Source organism: Pantherophis guttatus, chromosome 2 (genome assembly GCF_059756535.1).
Source record: "Pantherophis guttatus breed Tessera chromosome 2, ASM5975653v1, whole genome shotgun sequence".
In the NCBI taxonomy this organism is placed as follows: Eukaryota; Metazoa; Chordata; class Lepidosauria; order Squamata; family Colubridae; genus Pantherophis; species Pantherophis guttatus.
In genome coordinates, this window is record NC_142064.1 from 112080709 (window position 1) to 112096905 (window position 16197).

General features: G+C 41.7%; 1 protein-coding gene across 4 annotated transcripts in view; it reads left to right on the forward strand.

Moving 5' to 3' along the window:
• LDLR (low density lipoprotein receptor) overlaps positions 1–12783 on the forward strand; it is a 28453-nt gene extending 15670 nt beyond the window's left edge. For 2 of the 4 annotated variants that reach the window (XM_034437798.2, XM_034437799.3), the window contains exons 8-18: positions 110–235; positions 382–553; positions 2703–2930; positions 3404–3522; positions 4257–4396; positions 5814–5955; positions 6126–6278; positions 6394–6591; positions 6996–7073; positions 7313–7470; positions 9161–12783. In XM_034437798.2, coding sequence (XP_034293689.2) covers positions 110–235; positions 382–553; positions 2703–2930; positions 3404–3522; positions 4257–4396; positions 5814–5955; positions 6126–6278; positions 6394–6591; positions 6996–7073; positions 7313–7470; positions 9161–9196 — 1550 coding nt within the window. In that variant the 3' untranslated portion in view covers positions 9197–12783. The remainder of the gene's footprint in view (positions 1–109; positions 236–381; positions 554–2702; positions 2931–3403; positions 3523–4256; positions 4397–5813; positions 5956–6125; positions 6279–6393; positions 6592–6995; positions 7074–7312; positions 7471–9160) is intronic. The other 2 variants (XM_034437800.2, XM_087886519.1) reach the window with 1 other exon arrangement.
• The last annotated feature ends 3414 nt before the right edge of the window (positions 12784–16197 follow it).

Below are 16197 nucleotides of genomic sequence, written 5' to 3' on the forward strand. Positions count from 1 at the left end.
TGAGTCTCCAGAGAAGGGTGACATATAAATCAAATTTAAAAAAAAAAAAATTAAATAGAAAAATGACCTATTCCTTTGAATGCTTAGCAACATCATCTTGACTTTGTAGATATTGATGAGTGTCTCAACCCTGATGCCTGTAGTCAAGTCTGTGTGAACCTGAAAGGAAGCTATAAATGCGAATGTAAAGAAGGATATCAGTTTGATCCATCCACCAAGGCTTGCAAAGCAATTGGTAAGTCTAGGATTCTGTCTGTGTAGAGTACTGGTGAAAGTTTTTGGAAAATCTTTGACTGTTTTGTGTGTGTATATGTAAGAGAGAGAAAGATGGGGATTAATGGCCTCTGGAGTCCCAGTGTCTCAGTTCTTCTTCCTTTACAGGCACCATTGCTTACCTCTTTTTTACCAATCGCCATGAGGTCAGGAAAATGACATTAGACCACAGCGAGTACACAAATCTGATCCCCCATCTTAAAGAAGCAATGGCCTTAGATATGGAAATCAGCAACAATAAAATCTACTGGTCTGACAACTTTCACAAGAAAATATTCAGGTGAGTTTGCTGGAGTTTTGAGTTGTGATAGTTGAGTGAACCAATATAGTGAAGAAGCAGAATTGTCTTGGGACAGGGAGATGATTACCAGCATCCAAAAAGGTTCTGTGAGCAGATTTGTGAGTTGATGTCTTGGAAAATTTTAGTTTAGTTTAGTTTAGTTTAGTTTTATTGAATTTGTATACCGCCCTACTCCTGAAGGACTCAGGGCGGTGAACAGCCATAGAATAAAACATATAAATACAAAACTTAAAATAGATTAAAACGAATTAAATAATTTGGCTGAACAAATTTAAAACCCCAATAATTTAAAACCAGATTTAAAATTTCCATTTAAAAAGGGGAAAGACTTAGGTCAGGCCGGCTTGATGAAATAGGAAGGTCTTGAGCGCGCGGCGGAAGGTACGCAGATCCGGGATCCTCCGTATCTCCGGGGGGAGCTCGTTCCAGATAGTAGGTGCCCCCACAGAGAAGGCTCTCCCCCTGGGGGCCGCCAGTCGACATTGTTTGGCCGACGGCACCTGGAGGAGCCCCTCTCTATGGGAGCGTACTTCCCTGGGTGCAGGGAAGGCAGGTTGAGAACTCTCAACAGTTTAGGGAGCTCTACTGTCATCTCAATAATTACTGTATTTTTCACACTATAAGACTCTTCGGACGATAAGATGCACATTAGCTTTACAGAAGGAAAACAAGAAAAAAAAATCTGCCTCTGCCTCCCACCATCCATCTGGTATTCGTCTGGCTAGCGTCCTTGCAGCAAACAGTCTGCCTCCTCCGTGTCTGCTGTCTCCACTGGGGAATACTGAAGCCTTCGCTGCCAAGCAGCTGATTGGCGATTGGATTGGCCTCCCAGGATACCTCCGATGCTGTTCTAGGCAGCGGGGATTGCCATTGTTGCCACTGTCAATCAATGAACGAGTAACGGCGCCGACGATCCCTGCTGCTTAGAACAGCTGATCAGCAATATTCTGGTAGGCCAATCCAACCGCCAATCAGCAGCGAAGGCTCCAGTGTTCTCTGGCGGCGGCAAATGCCACTACTGCACCAACCTCCCTTCCCCCCTGCCGCAATATTCGTTCTATAAGACGCACAGACATTTCCACCCACTTTCAGGGGGGTGGGGAGTGTGTCTTATAGTGCGAAAAACATGGTAGGTTGAATGACTCCCACTTCTTATGCCGCTGCAGAGCAGGAAGAAACAATACACCTTCAGCAAGCCGTATTGCCCCTGCAGATTAAATTGCACAAATAAAGTTTTCCATCTGTTGTCTGCTGAGTAGTGCCTCTTGATGCCAGCAGTTTCATGGATGACAATAGCTGCTGCTCCTCCTCCTCCTTGGGACTATAGATAGAGCCAAGCCAGGTAGGATTTTGCCATTTAGTCCCAAATCCCAAACACCCCAGATGACTTGGCAAATTTTTAGAGTTCCTCAGCCACCTCAACAATCCCATTTCCATTCATCCACCCTATTCTTGCTAGAGACAGAAGGGACACAAGCAATGCCCAACCCTGGCTCTCACCCAAGGTGCAGCCTTTCAGGTCCTTGCCCAAACTTCAGAGGGCCTTGATATTCTTATATGAGGAACAAATGCAAGGGAGACAATGATGATAGGATCCATTGTTATTGTCCCGAATCACATTCTCATGGATCCAGTCTGTGTTAAAAAGTACACGCAGCAAGGAGTTAACTTGTCCTAAAATACCTTCCCTTTAACTTTGATGTCACAGAGAAGAATCCATATTGTAAAGCATGTCCTGTGCTAGCTGCTGCCAATCTAAATCTCTTGTTATTAACACAAAATCTTTGGAAGTCCCATCAGCTTCCACTGGTGTCTGTTGATGCTCAGGCATCAGGAAATTAGGAAGACAGACAAAATAGCAACTAGGGATTTTGCTGTGGATCAAGTGAAAGTAACTAAACATGAGGGTTACTGTTAAGAAATAGGTGTTTTGAGTTTATTGAGTGCTCTTTATGAGACTAGTTTCTCTGCTGATTAGCAAGGTACAGTATTAGTTGCTTTTGATTTATTGCTTGGAATTATATGAAAAATTGATGCTATTTGCCCACTAATCATGCACCCACAAAATTCTGCCATTGTGCATTCTGCCTTTATTTCAGTGAGGCTTCTCTTTTTGTCTTCCACATAGTACCCCAATTGATAAGGCTAGCAATCATTCCCACCATACCACTGTGATTAGCAGTGGCATCAAGGTTCCAGATGGCCTCGCTGTTGACTGGGTGCATCACAATATTTACTGGACTGACTCTGGCCTAGGCACCATCTCTGTGGCCAGCAGTGAAGGCTTGAAGAGGAAGACTCTGATCAAGGAGGTCGGTGCCAAACCACGTGCCATTGTGGTGGATCCAGTCCATGGGTATGAGTCTTCTTGGAATATTTATTGTTGGAGAAAATGAGAGAGACCGAGTCCTTCTCTGTGGGCACATACTGTAGCTTCAGAATTATTAAGGAGAAGGCCCTATGGCTTAATGGGAAAAAGGACATACTTGCATGAAGAAGAACCTAAACTAAGCCCCTGGCCCCTTTTCCCTAGATTATGGGAAAAGTCCTCAGAAACATGGGCAACCAAGGTAGACCAATTCAGCAGCCTATATAAAGACTGTTTGTTACATCCTAGATCTGAAAATTTAGGACAACTGTTATTTCCTCTTGTGATATTTCAAGTGTTAGAATTGTGGGAGCAGGAAAGGCTATTGGGAGAAGCAGAAAGGCTTGGCAGACTAGGGAAATAAGGTATTGGGTTACAGATTCAAGATGATGGTGAGTTTTGCAACTGTATGAGTTGGTTTAAATGTCCTTTTGCCTCTCCCTTTCTCCACTCCTTGGTAGGTTCATGTACTGGACTGACTGGGGGATGTCTGCTAAAATTGCCAAAAGTGGTCTGAATGGAGTGGACAGTTTCCCCTTGGTGAAAGAAGGCATTCAGTGGCCTAATGGAATAACATTAGGTAAGTCCTGCATAGCTGAGAACAACACCACTTCGGAAGACAGTACAGTTCTGTTCATTTATATTTAAAGAGAGAGACTTTTCTTTCTGAGTTTTCTGTCGCTTGCTCCTGCTATTTGTTCCCTTCCCTGGCAGTCATTTGCCTCATTAGAGAAGCATAATACAGTTTTGTAAGCTCTTCCCCCATTACTATGTTGGACAGTCTTGGGTTGGGGGCAAGCAATACAGCTCAGGACATGGCTGGCTAGTGAATCCTAACCCAGAAAATCTGCTTTTTTTAATGGGTTCATACTTGTTTTCCAGTATTTGCCTGAAGAGCAAACATGACATGGTGCCCTTTTTCTATTTTGGAGCATAATTACAGTAATCCTTGAGTTTAGATTTAAAGGAGTCCAAACCATATGAAGGGAGTCAAGTTTTTTCTTGTGGATGAGCTTTGAGGGCAAATTTCTCAGTAGTAGTATGAAAATGAGAATCCTGAAAGTTGTTTCTGATATTTAAAGCAGTTTAGGAGAACCTTATGGGAGACAAAGGTCAGACACTGACCTTTAAAATAAATGAGCAATTCAGCAGTCTGACTTGGAAATTTTGAGTTCCCAAAAATATTGCCTCATGTGACTCATTTTCTATTCTAGACTGCTATGGCTTGATAGAGGGTTTTTTTTCTTTGTGTTGGAAGAAAATAATGTGTAGAATTTTGTTGCATATCATTTTAACATCTTTCTTCTGTATTAGATCTGATTACCCATCGCCTTTATTGGGTAGACTCCAAATATCACTCAGTCTCTAGTATTGATGTGAATGGGGGAAACAGAAGAACTATCCTTGTGGATGAAGAGATGTTGGCTCACCCTTTTGGCATTGCAGTCTTTGAGGTATTGTAGGCGCTAACATATTTCTGAATCTTTGGCAATACAGGTAGTCCTCAAGTTATGACCACAATTGAGGCCAAAATTTATGTTGCTAAGTGAAACATTGTGAGTTTTGCCCCATTTTACGACTTCTTGTCGCAATTGTTCAGTGAATCACTGCAGTTTTTAAGTTAGTAACATGGTTGTTAAGTGAATCTGACTTCACCATTGACTTTGCTTGTCAGAAGGTGGCAAAATCAGATCACATGAACCCAGGACACTTCAACCATCATAAATATGAATCAGTTGCCAAGCATCTGAATTTTGATGTGACCATGGGGTTGCTGCAATGGTTGTGTGAAAAATGGTCTTAAGTTACTTTTTTCAGTGCTGTAACTATGAACGGTCACTAAATGAACTCTTGTAAATTGAGGACTACCTGTAACAAATACTGATGCATGGCTGCTTGGATAAGATACTTGCCCTGAGATGGAATTTAACTATAGTATCTTTTTCCTGGTTTATAATCAAAAGAGCCATCATCCCCACCATCAGATCAGTAGAGGTGAGGGGACAGAAATAGTAATTGTAAACCCTAGACCAATTTAAATGCACACAACCCATCCTCTTGTAGGAATACTTAAAAAGTTGCTAGCATTTCTAAAAACCAATAAATAGATTATAAGATTATAAAGAACAAATAGAAGAATTGACAGCGGAAATTCTAATTTTATGCATCTGGGGTGCACTTGAGAAAGGCTCTCAAATTGTCAAAAGCATGGATTTCTTATAAAAATCTAGACCAAGTTTAACTCTCCAGATATTAATTAATTGTAACTCCCATCAGCATGAAGAGTAGGGTGTTTGACAATTCATCAGCATCTTTATGACCCCAGAACTCCTATTCTTGCTTATACCTTTGATACAAACAAAATAAATGTCATGATTTTTTTTTAATTAAAAAGTTTTATCAAATATTACAACAATTTTTCCCATCCCCCCTTCCCTCCTCCACCCAGCCCCCATCCCTCATCCCCCTTCTCCTTCCAACCCCCGTCCCCCACCTACCCACCCCGGACTTCCCAGAGCAAATACAGGGTATAACATTTAACAAACATAAACTAAAATATGCTAACTTTCTGCAAGCTTCATACTCCCTCTTGCTCTTTAACTCCCCTTTCAACTAAATAAATGTCATGATTAAAACCAACTTTTTATTGCATTTCTATTGCATTTGAAGTTTGTTTTAAAACCTAAAGCAATTTATTCACATGTTAGAAGGAGCCAATTTATCAGCAAATCTTAGACTTTTTAATCCCCTCCCCCCCTTTAATGAATTCCCCTTTTGCCTTGGGAAACTGCAGTGGCTGGATATCCTTGGAAGAGTGTAATGCAATTAGTAGTCCACAAAATTCATTGTTCAAATTAACCCCTTATCCAGGATAAAGTATTCTGGACAGATGTCTTAAATGAAGCCATCTTTAGTGCCAACCGTCGAACCGGTTCAAATATTGTGAAAGTGGCAGAGAATCTCTTTTCACCAGAGGATTTGACACTATTTCATTCTGTGCGGCAACCAAAAGGTAAGAGGCCTCTTCTTTTTTCTTAGTTTAAGTTTAAAGGCCGGCCTTCGTTAGTTATTTGGGTCACTACCTAAAACCCGATAACTTGTTTTTTTATAAATATCACCCACTTAACTTGTCCATAGCTTGTGAAATCTTCTCTGAAAGAAGAGGGCTTGTTTCTTTTCCAGGTACAAATTGGTGTGAGAAGAATGGCATCCCCAATGGAGGCTGCCAGTACCTTTGCCTTCCCGCTCCCCAAATCAATTTCCACTCTGCCAAGTACACCTGTGTCTGTCCTGATGGCATGCACCTGGACACTGACATGAGAAGCTGCACCCAAGGTACAGAGGTGGAGGGGACAAAGCCAGGATCCTTGTATGGAGGATGGAGGAAATTGCAAAGGTATAATGCTGCCTTGCATGGCAATATTAAATAGCAGTTTCTTCTACCATTCAGTTCCTGTTACACCTGATACTCCAACTGAGGCTGCTACAACAGTGCACTCTGCTAAGATTTCACCTACAGCACGGCTACTATCTACAAGTAAGACTCCAACCCAGAAAACCAGTCATCTGCCTGCAGATGTGCTGAATAAAGTTGTTACCAACATCCCAGAACATACCACTCATGAGATGGTCACCCTGTCCCAGCAAGGTGAGAGGCTTCTCTTTCATCCAGGGATCCTGGATATAATCCCTTTACCTTTCAGTGCAAAACCAGTTATCATTACTTACTGTCATTTGCCTGACAACTGATTGGCAGCCGTTGAAAAGATACAAGAAATCTATCCCGAAAATAAAACATTGGTTCCATCTTGTTAAAAATGTCTTCCATGCATTAGTTAAGATTTTGTAGTCTTGGAATAAGATCCTGTAGTGAAAGTATAATGTTAGACTTTACCTAACCCTGAGTGGAGAAAGCTTGGCATGAATTTGTTCTGCAACTGAAGGAAGTTTCAAAATGGAGGACAGGGGATTGTCCTCTTCCTTTTCCATAGAAATTTAGCACATACCATGTTGGAGGAGTTAACTTTAGTCTCGTGTTTCTTCCCTCCATAGTTCGAAATGGCATTGCTGCAGAAACAGATGGGACAGAACGGAGGGGTCCATCAGCACTCGCTATTGTTCTACCTCTGGGTAAGTTTCCCATTTCAGAAGAAGTCCCTGCTTGGGGGCAGGAGGAGAGAAAGATGCTCTAACTCACAATGATTAATCTCTTTAATTAATGGCCATTACAAAGAATAAGCATTTTGTTCAGAAGGCATATTAATGAAATTACTAATTAATTATGATTTGATCATCAATTTTTACATGTGTAATTAGTATGTTACTTGTTCTAAACCATTGTGTCTTCTTGGGGGTGGGTTTCATTTCAGCACTGATTAGTTTAGTCTCCTTTGGGATTTTTCTCATTTGGAAGAATTGGCGTCTCAAGAACATCAACAGTATCAATTTTGATAACCCCGTTTATCAGAAGACAACTGAGGATGAAATTCATATCTGTCGGAGCCAGGAAGGATATACATACCCATCGGTAAGCCAACCTTCAAGCTAAAAGCTTCCACAGGGCAACATTGGTGGGGCAACTTTGGACTATATTTCAAAATTACTGTCAAGACTTCCTTCACTTGCTTTACAAGCAGTCCTTGACATATAATGGCAATTGGGGGCGGAATTGCTGCTGCTATGCAATGTGGTTGTAAAGTGCAACCACTTTGCTTAGTGTCTGCAGCCGTCCCAGTTGCTATCGTTAAATGAATGCCCTAATTACCAGTCAAATAAATGAATGGTAATTAGGTTAGGCAGCCCTCTACAGATGGCAGCAGCTTGCAATCTTCCCTGCCTTTTTCCCCACTGACTTTCTGAGGAACACTAGCAGGGAAAATTGCAAATGGTAGATAGATAGATAGCAGATTAACACAGTTGGGAGGGACCTTATAGGTCACCTAGTCCAACCCCCTGCCTAAGCAGGAGACCCTACAACATTTCTGACAAATGGCAGTCCAATCTTTTCTTGAAAGTTTCAAGTGATGAAGCTCCCACAACTTCTGAAGGCATGATTGTGAGGTGCTTGGCAACTGGTCATAAGTGTGAACAAGTTGCAAAGTATCCAGATTGCAATCAAAGGAGCACTGCAGTAGCCTAATTTTGGGGACTGAACGTTTGTTCAGCACTTTGAACAGCTTTGAACACTTGCAGAATGAATGGTTGTAAGTCAAAGATAACTGGTACTGTTGCTAACCCAGCTTGATTCCTTACCCCTTTAGTCTCATGGGCGCAGAAAATGCCTTCAGTAATATTTTGCTTAAATTGGAGGGTAGAAACTGGGACACTTAAATTTCCAGTTTATGCAAGTTTCTTCCTTAACAAAACGTTCAAATTCGTTGAACTAGAATTTAGATGTTTCACATCCATGGCATGTACAGAGTATAAATGGAATGTGTAGTAGCTCTTAATCTGAATTCCTTTAAACAAGTACAAATGTTTATCAAATAGATACCTTTATTTTTTTAGAGTTGCACAAGTCAGCCCTTTGATACTCAAAAGATCTTTTAAAAAGTATTTTAAGTGCAGCCTAAAAGTTTGCAGTGTCAAACTGTTACATTAATTCAAAAATTCTGAGCTTACCAATGGTCTTTTATAGCACACCCTCCACTGCCAATAACACATTGGTTTATCTTTTTAAAAATATGGGTGTACAGCAAACAGCTTTGGTTCCTAACCATCCTTACTGAAGGCAGATGAAATCTGTTCAGAGGAACTGTTGGTTTGCTCCAAATGATGAATTAACTACATTACTGTAATTCATTTACATTAAGGTTTTGGTTTACTAAAAAAGTAACTTCATGAAGGTTCAGGGGAAATGCTAGGATGCCCAGCCCTTGGAAGCTGGTGTCCAGTGTTCCATAAAATAGAAAATACTTGGTTTCCAAAGTGCTTCACATCTCTTTTGAACTGTCAATGATTGTCCTATATTTATGAACTAATAGCTTTCCAAAGTTGAAGCAGTTCTTAAGATCTCTGGGAAGTTGAGTAAAGTGGATGAAATTGCAGAACTTAGTTTGTCCTCTACCATTAAAAGTCGGAGAGAAAATGCCATATAAATACTTAACTGGCAAAGATCACTTAGCTGCTAAATTAAGATTTAACGCCAAGATTTTCTGAACCCATCCCACTTAACGGACCTCAATAGTTCTTTTCTTCATTCCACATCTTTCTTTTAGAGACAGATGGTCAGTCTAGAAGATGATGCAGCATGAAACTTCCTCTAAACCTCAAGTGCCTCTCTCAGGACTTTGCTGCTTATTTTCTGGGAAGAAGAACACAAATGGTTTGGCTTCAGTTCTCTCCCAGGCATCCAATACTACTCCCTGAGTGACTTGATGGATTGTTCCCACTCTCCTTTATTTTTTTAAGAAGGAGGAGCATTTGTCAGCTGCCAGTTTATCAGGACATTGAGCAATTTATGGCATTGTTGGGTTGTTTTCTATATTTATTGTGCCCAGCGCTAACAGGACACTAGTACCTCTGATATGCCCTGGGTCTCCTTAATCTGACATGGTAAGAATATTCCTAAGTGTGGAAAACAGGGATTCAACAAAGAGAAATTCTTCTCTGGATGCAAGTTTGGATGTGGTGAGGTCTCCCTGTGGAGAGATCTTTATGCCCCAATTTTATACACATTAAGTGAGTTTGGAAAGGTTGAGAATCTAAATCTAATTTGAGACAAGAAGCCAAAGTCACCTAATCCACAAGCTTCTAGATGCCACTCTCCTTCCCAAACTAGACCAGAGAAGTTTTAAAAATGGATTGCATCATCCATGTTGTCAACAAAAAACACTGACTTTTATTTTCTAACTCCAAAGGAAAAAGCTCAAGGTATTGGATCTGTTGTGAATCTCCCTGTTGGTTCAGGGTTGCCTGTTTTCTTCCAGCTTTCCCTGTCCAACCTACCATGCACTTTTGTTTTTTGGTTCAGTTTGTGATCCACATAGCCTGTAATCTTGTATAACAATATTTGCACTTGATTGTTTTCCTTGCCTCTCTGGTCACCTGTGCCCAGAAAGTAAGAGGGTGGAAAAAACTAAACCAATGACACAAACAGGCTGACTGTGGGGATGGGTTGTTGCTTTTGCTTGGTGCTGGGCCTCTTGTGCCTTTAGTGCAGATAACAAAAAAGGGCAATAGACTGTGCTGGCCAAAAAAACAGGAATTGGAAGCCATTTTTTTCATATTCCGTCTGAAGTCACTTCTGTACTGTTGCCTTAATGCTGCATCTCTCTTTTCTTCAGTGTTACCTTTTTATACTTGTATCCCTTCCCTTCCTAAAGGAAATGTTTTTTTATACTGGGAGGGAGATGCACAATGGATTGTCCCTTTTCCACTAAGTTGTAGCCCAGAATCAATTTCATGTGGAGTAGAAAGAACCCATCCTAGATGTGTCACTTTTGTAGTTGAAGGCAGTGTCTCACACATTCTGAAGTGGGTATACTAAGCAAATACTAAGCGTATTTGCTGTTTGGCAACTGAATTTTCTGAAATGATAAATAATATCCTGATCACTTGCTATTTTAAAATACTGGTATTGATATTTACAGAGAAGTAGAATTAGAATATATAATTAGGATATAAAATAACTGCTATTAACCTTTCTCATTCCATCTCAGAAACAGAAATTGTGCATCCTGTCTCCCTTCAGTAATCTAGCAATCATTGACTAGAATAACAAGTGAGGATTTTTTGCTCTTGGCCTGACACTTCTAATTCCCTTCCCTTTGAGAGGAAAAGCACTAAATGCAAGGAGTAAGCCCTTAGACCTTTTGTCCTAAAACTGTGAAAGATGCCAAACTCTTTCGCTTAGTATAGAGTGTGTAAATAATGTATGTGATCCATGTTAAAGTATAGCTTTCCTTTGCACAAAAGTTGCCTTGTCTATTTGTATATATGTTCATAAAAACATGACTTATTTATTTATATGTTTATATTATTGAGATTATTAATTGGCCTTTTTTTTCTGTCCCACCTCACATTGCTATGCCTTTTTCATTCTTTTCCCTTCCACAAATACTGTTTTAGTGTATCCACGTTTGTGTGTATGATGTAAATGTTGCCCCTATTTGAAGTAAGCCAGACAAGGTGAACACAGTACAGTATACAACATAGACATTTGTGGAAGTGTACTTTTCAAAGAGAACACAAGATCTATTGCTACTTCACATGGTTTGGACCTTCTCTCTTAGACTAATGGTTTGAGTCACCAATTATTTTTGCTCCCCTACTGGTGCTCTGAATAGCGTACCTGGTAGCAAGGAACTGATACCAAATGAATAGTTAATTCTGTCTTCTGCAATATTTATGAATCTAGTTAACTTAGAAGAGGTATAACTCCCTTACACAGGGGTGGGTTCCCCTTACATTTACTACCAGTTCGCAGCAGAATCTGCATGCGCAGATCACCAATGATGACGTGCCGGATGGGCGGAGCCTCCCGCCGGTTTTACTACTGGTTCTATAGAACTGGACAGAACCAGGAGCAACCCACCACTGCCCTTACATTTAATTGCTTGACAGCATTTTCATAACTAGCTATGGCACTGCATGTTTTTGTTATTGTCCTCTGTTGCCCAGGTTCTTTCTTCCGGGGTAGCAGAATTGACTACAGCTGGAGGCAGCTGGGAATCAATTGTTTTTGGTTCTGGCGCCTTTTGCTGTTGCACTGTGAATTTAGAAACTTTTAATTCTGCATCACTGTATTAGAATTGCATGTGAGTGAATCGTGAGGGTCAATCAAAGTTTCTAATGATCAATAATTGCAGAAGGTTCTGTTTCTACATCTTCAAAAAAGGACAGAAAATATAATGTAATAACTTAGGGGCCTTAAATAATTTTTTTAGGGTATTATATTAAACATCATCATAGAGGCTTTTTCTGAAATCGGTCAGTTTGAATCACAAGGTTGATGAAAGTGGTGCCTCCTGTGAGAAACTCTTCTCTTGGAGTGCTAAGCAGCTGCTTTAATATTTTAACCTCTGTCAAAGTAATTGGTTATTAAAACAATAATCCTTGTGAAAAGTCTCACCAATTGGAGGTGGAACCCTCAAAACAGTCTAGGCATATTCAATGCATTTTCTTGATTTTGTTGTGTTCCAAAATCTGCAATTTTTGTTTACATAAGCATCAGTGATGTGCTAGTGTGGACAAAAGTGTATATTTGGGGAGTATTGTGCCATTTTTTTTCCCTACAGCAGTCTAGAACTCTGTTCTAATACTTCTCATGCATCTGTATGACTCCCGAACTGAAGAACCTTAGAGTGAAACTGTGTTCTCATTTTATGAAACTAGAATCTTTTCAGCCTACAACTCATGAGACAACACACTTAACAAACTTGTTCTGGCCCCTGGAATTCAGTTAGGTTTCCAGATGTTTGTTAAATCTCAGTGACTTTTTCAAGTTGAAACTTTTTTTCAAAAGCAGAAAAACCTGTGGAAGATAGTTGGGATTGGGTGGGATGCTGAAGAGAATTGCCAGCCTTGGCTTTTGTTCACTTGCCTCTGGTGTGGTGGAAGGTTGAAGAATGACTTGGAATGCAGTGGATGGCAGGGTTTCTCCCTTCATGCTTCCATGTGTTGATGCTGTTGCCCTCCTGATTGAGGCAAAGGAAATCCAGGTTAAGTTATTTTAATTGGATAGATAAACTGGTTTTATATGTAAACATCTGACAAGTAAACTGTACCTTTACAGATTCATTGAGCTTTATTTTTTTAAATATTAAACATGCCTCTTGAAATTTATGGGGTATTTCCCCACATATTGAATAAATTTAATAAATATTTAAATACGCTGAAAGTGTTTGATGCTTCTTTCTGAATTTCAATATAAGTGTTGACTTGGGGGAGGGAGTCCTCTTGGTCGTTGTTTTGTCTCAATATATTTGAAGTTGGTGCTTTTGGATTTGTGCAAATACATAACATGCTGTTTTTGTGAAACTGAAATTCAAGAAGACTCATGTTGCCAAGTCCCATATGTAGATATCATAGCCAAGGCTGCAACAATTGTTTAGATAGAATGATTGCACTGGTATTCTGGATGGTCTTCAAGAAACCAAAATCTTCCAATATGAAGAAAAATCCAAAACTTAGCACTTTCCTAAAGAATGGAAGGCAAGTGTCAAGCTTAGAACTATAAATGAGCAGTTGGAGACAAGACATAATTCAAGAATGTCTTGTTTTTGTGATGTTTCTATTCCCCAAAAGCCAGTTTGGTGGTGTGGTTAAGGTGTTGGCCTAGAAACCAGGAGACTCAACCCTGCCTTAGATATAAAAAACTGGCTGGGTGACTTTGGGCCACTCAATTCCTCTCAGTCCAATGCACCTCACCTCAGTGGGTGGTAGTTGAAGAAACAGAGGAAGAAGTATTAATGTTCACCACCTTGAGTTGTATATGAAAAAGATAGGATAAAAAACCCCATGAAGATACAGTAGTATTGGCCAGCAATGAACACAACATTGCACTTCTGAGTTACTCCTGGCAAAGGCCTGCCTGTCACATGTTATACTTGCTTCATCAGAGAATGTATGAACTAAAAACCAAGCAAACCAGGTGTAACTTAGAACCTCTTGCCTATTTCAGGGGTTGTTACGACCCAGGTGGTCAAGGCAAGATAGACCTCTAGAGAGTCCTTTATTACTCTCAGTAAATGTTCCAACAAACGGCCCTTCAATGACCAGTAAGGTTCCACACCATACTACCCTGAAGACAGCCTTCCTCAGTCCCCCAAACAACCCCTATATTACAAAGAAAGTCCACAGTAGGAGTACACGCAAAGGGCAAGGAAAAAGGCAGTTCTAAAAGCAAAGCAAAGGGCAAACAGCAGTCCATAAGACAAGGGCAAAGTCCAAGACAAAAGGCAAAAGTCAATCCTCATGGCTAGGCAAAGCAAAAGGCGAAAAGCAGTCTTCAACGAAAGGCAAAAAGCAGAAGTCAAAGACTAATTCCCCACAGCCCAGTCACTCCACTCCAGGTATTCCTTCCAACTATTCCCTTCTCTGAGCTTGCCTATGCTCCACATTCTGTGCCCTTGGATCAAGTGGGAGAGGTTAGGGTTAGGGTTAGGGTTCCTCATCAAGAGGAACTCCCTATTAGCACCACTGCCTGTCACACCAGCCGATCCTCGCCTGTGTCTGAAGGCAAGCAGCTCTCTGGTCAGCCACCTCCCCCAATGTCTGAGGGGCCTGGGACAGCATTGTCTTCAGCCCCTGGCCACTCCAAACATGCCAAGAGAGACAAGTCTATTCTGACCCAACCTTAGCAGAAGTGTGCAAAATCCCACATAGTTGTCCAATAATGGGCTGGGCTGGGTCAAAAAAGGGGTCACCCAGCAAGCTGCAGACCCTGTCAAGAGGCTAATCAGAAAGCCCACTTTGTCCTGGTCCATGGGAAAGTCTTTTGACCATAGGTTCATATACAGCTGGCATTGCCCAAAGAAGGTGGGAAATGCCCCATCAAATTTATCTGGCACCACCACAGGGCATTTGAGGTGAGGCCAGGTGGGGCTGGCAGCCTGCAACTGGGAGAGTTGTGAAGAGAGGAGCACCACCTGCTGAGCTAAGTGAGCGCTATCAGCAAGGAGCTGCTCCATCTTGCCTGGCTGCATCCAAAGTGCTGCTCAAGAGACTGGGCATTGTGGAGTTGTTAGGCCAGGAACAAACTGTTATATCCTAGGTGGTCAAGGCAAGACAGGACTCTAGAGAGTCCTTTATTGCTCTTAATAAATGTTCGAACAAACACCCCTCCAATGGCTGGTAAGGCTCTACCCCAAAGGTAACCACCCTCAGTCCCACAAACAACAGCCCCTATATTACAAAGAAAATTCACAGAGTAGGAGCATGCTTTCAGGGCAAGGTCCAGGGTTCCAAGTCCGGTTCACCCAGATAAGCGAGTCCACAAGGCAAACTGTAGTCCACAAGGCAGAGTCCAGGCATAAGACAAATGGCAGTCCTCAGGGCAAAGACAAGGTACAAGACAAAAGGCAGTTGTTAAAACAAAGCAAAGCAACGCAAAGGGCATGCAGCAGGCCACAAGATAAGGGCAAAGTCTAAAACAAAAGGCAGGAGTTCTCACAGCTAGGCAAAACAAAAGGCAAAAAGCAATCTCTATTCCAGGTGTTCCTTGTGCGGAGGGGTGGGGCAACCTTCCAAGTAGCCTTTCAGCCTTTCTCTGAGCTTGCCTACGCTCCGCTCTCCAAGTCCTTGGATCAAGCTGTTCCTCATCAAAAGGGGATCTGCTGCCTATCACCACCACTCCTCCCTGTGTCTGTGAAGGAACGCAGCTCTCCATCTGGTTGACCACCTCCCCCAATGCCTGAGAGACCTGGGACAGCATCATCCTCAGTCCCTGGCCTCTCCAAACTTGACAAGGGAGATGTACCATCCCTGTTGGACAATCCTAGTTCCAACTCCTCCTCCTCTGAACAGGGCTCCAATGGGGCCATGATGGGTATTTGTGTAAATTATGTATAAATGATTTGATGCTCAGGTCTTCTGTCAATAGCTTTCATGTGCAACTGCTAATGTCAGCTCCAATAAGTCGTCACATCTTTCCTAATGCTTGTGTGAGCCACAGAAGGATGCAGCACAGCAAGGGTCTGCTCAAAAGAGACTTAAAAAAATAGAAGTTGCCTGAGGAATTGCAGCTGCTTCCGTGGTAGAGAAATCCAGCCACTATTTGTGCTTGTATCTTGTAGTCCAGTGTTTCTCAACTTCAGCAACTTTAAGATGTGTGGACTTCAGCTCCCAGAATTCCTCAACCAGCATGGTATATAGTCCAGCATCAGTGGAGGCCAGTCAATGGCCTTCCCAGCCTGGTTAAGGAGTACTTCAGTTGTCTTGGCACCTGCCAGGAACAGCTCTTTAGTATTACTTTTCTGAGTTCTCCACCAGAGGCGGGGGTGGGGGGAGACCTCCCTCCATTCCTCCACCAGCACCACCCACTTTCTTTTTGGAAAGGAATGGAAACTTCTGGGTTATGGTGCCCTCTTTTTTTCTTCCTGAGCTGTGCCTCAGACTGCATGGCCCAACTGCTTCAGCCAGGCTGCATGCAGCAACCTCTTATCAAGCATTGCCAAGGCTGCATGGTAGACCCTCATGACTGGCAGGTTGCCTGCTAAGCTACAGCACTATGCCTCTATCCAATCCTTGAGAGATGATCCAAAGAGGCTATGAGGAGCTCATTAACATTTTCATCTGGTGAACTGGCACCTTC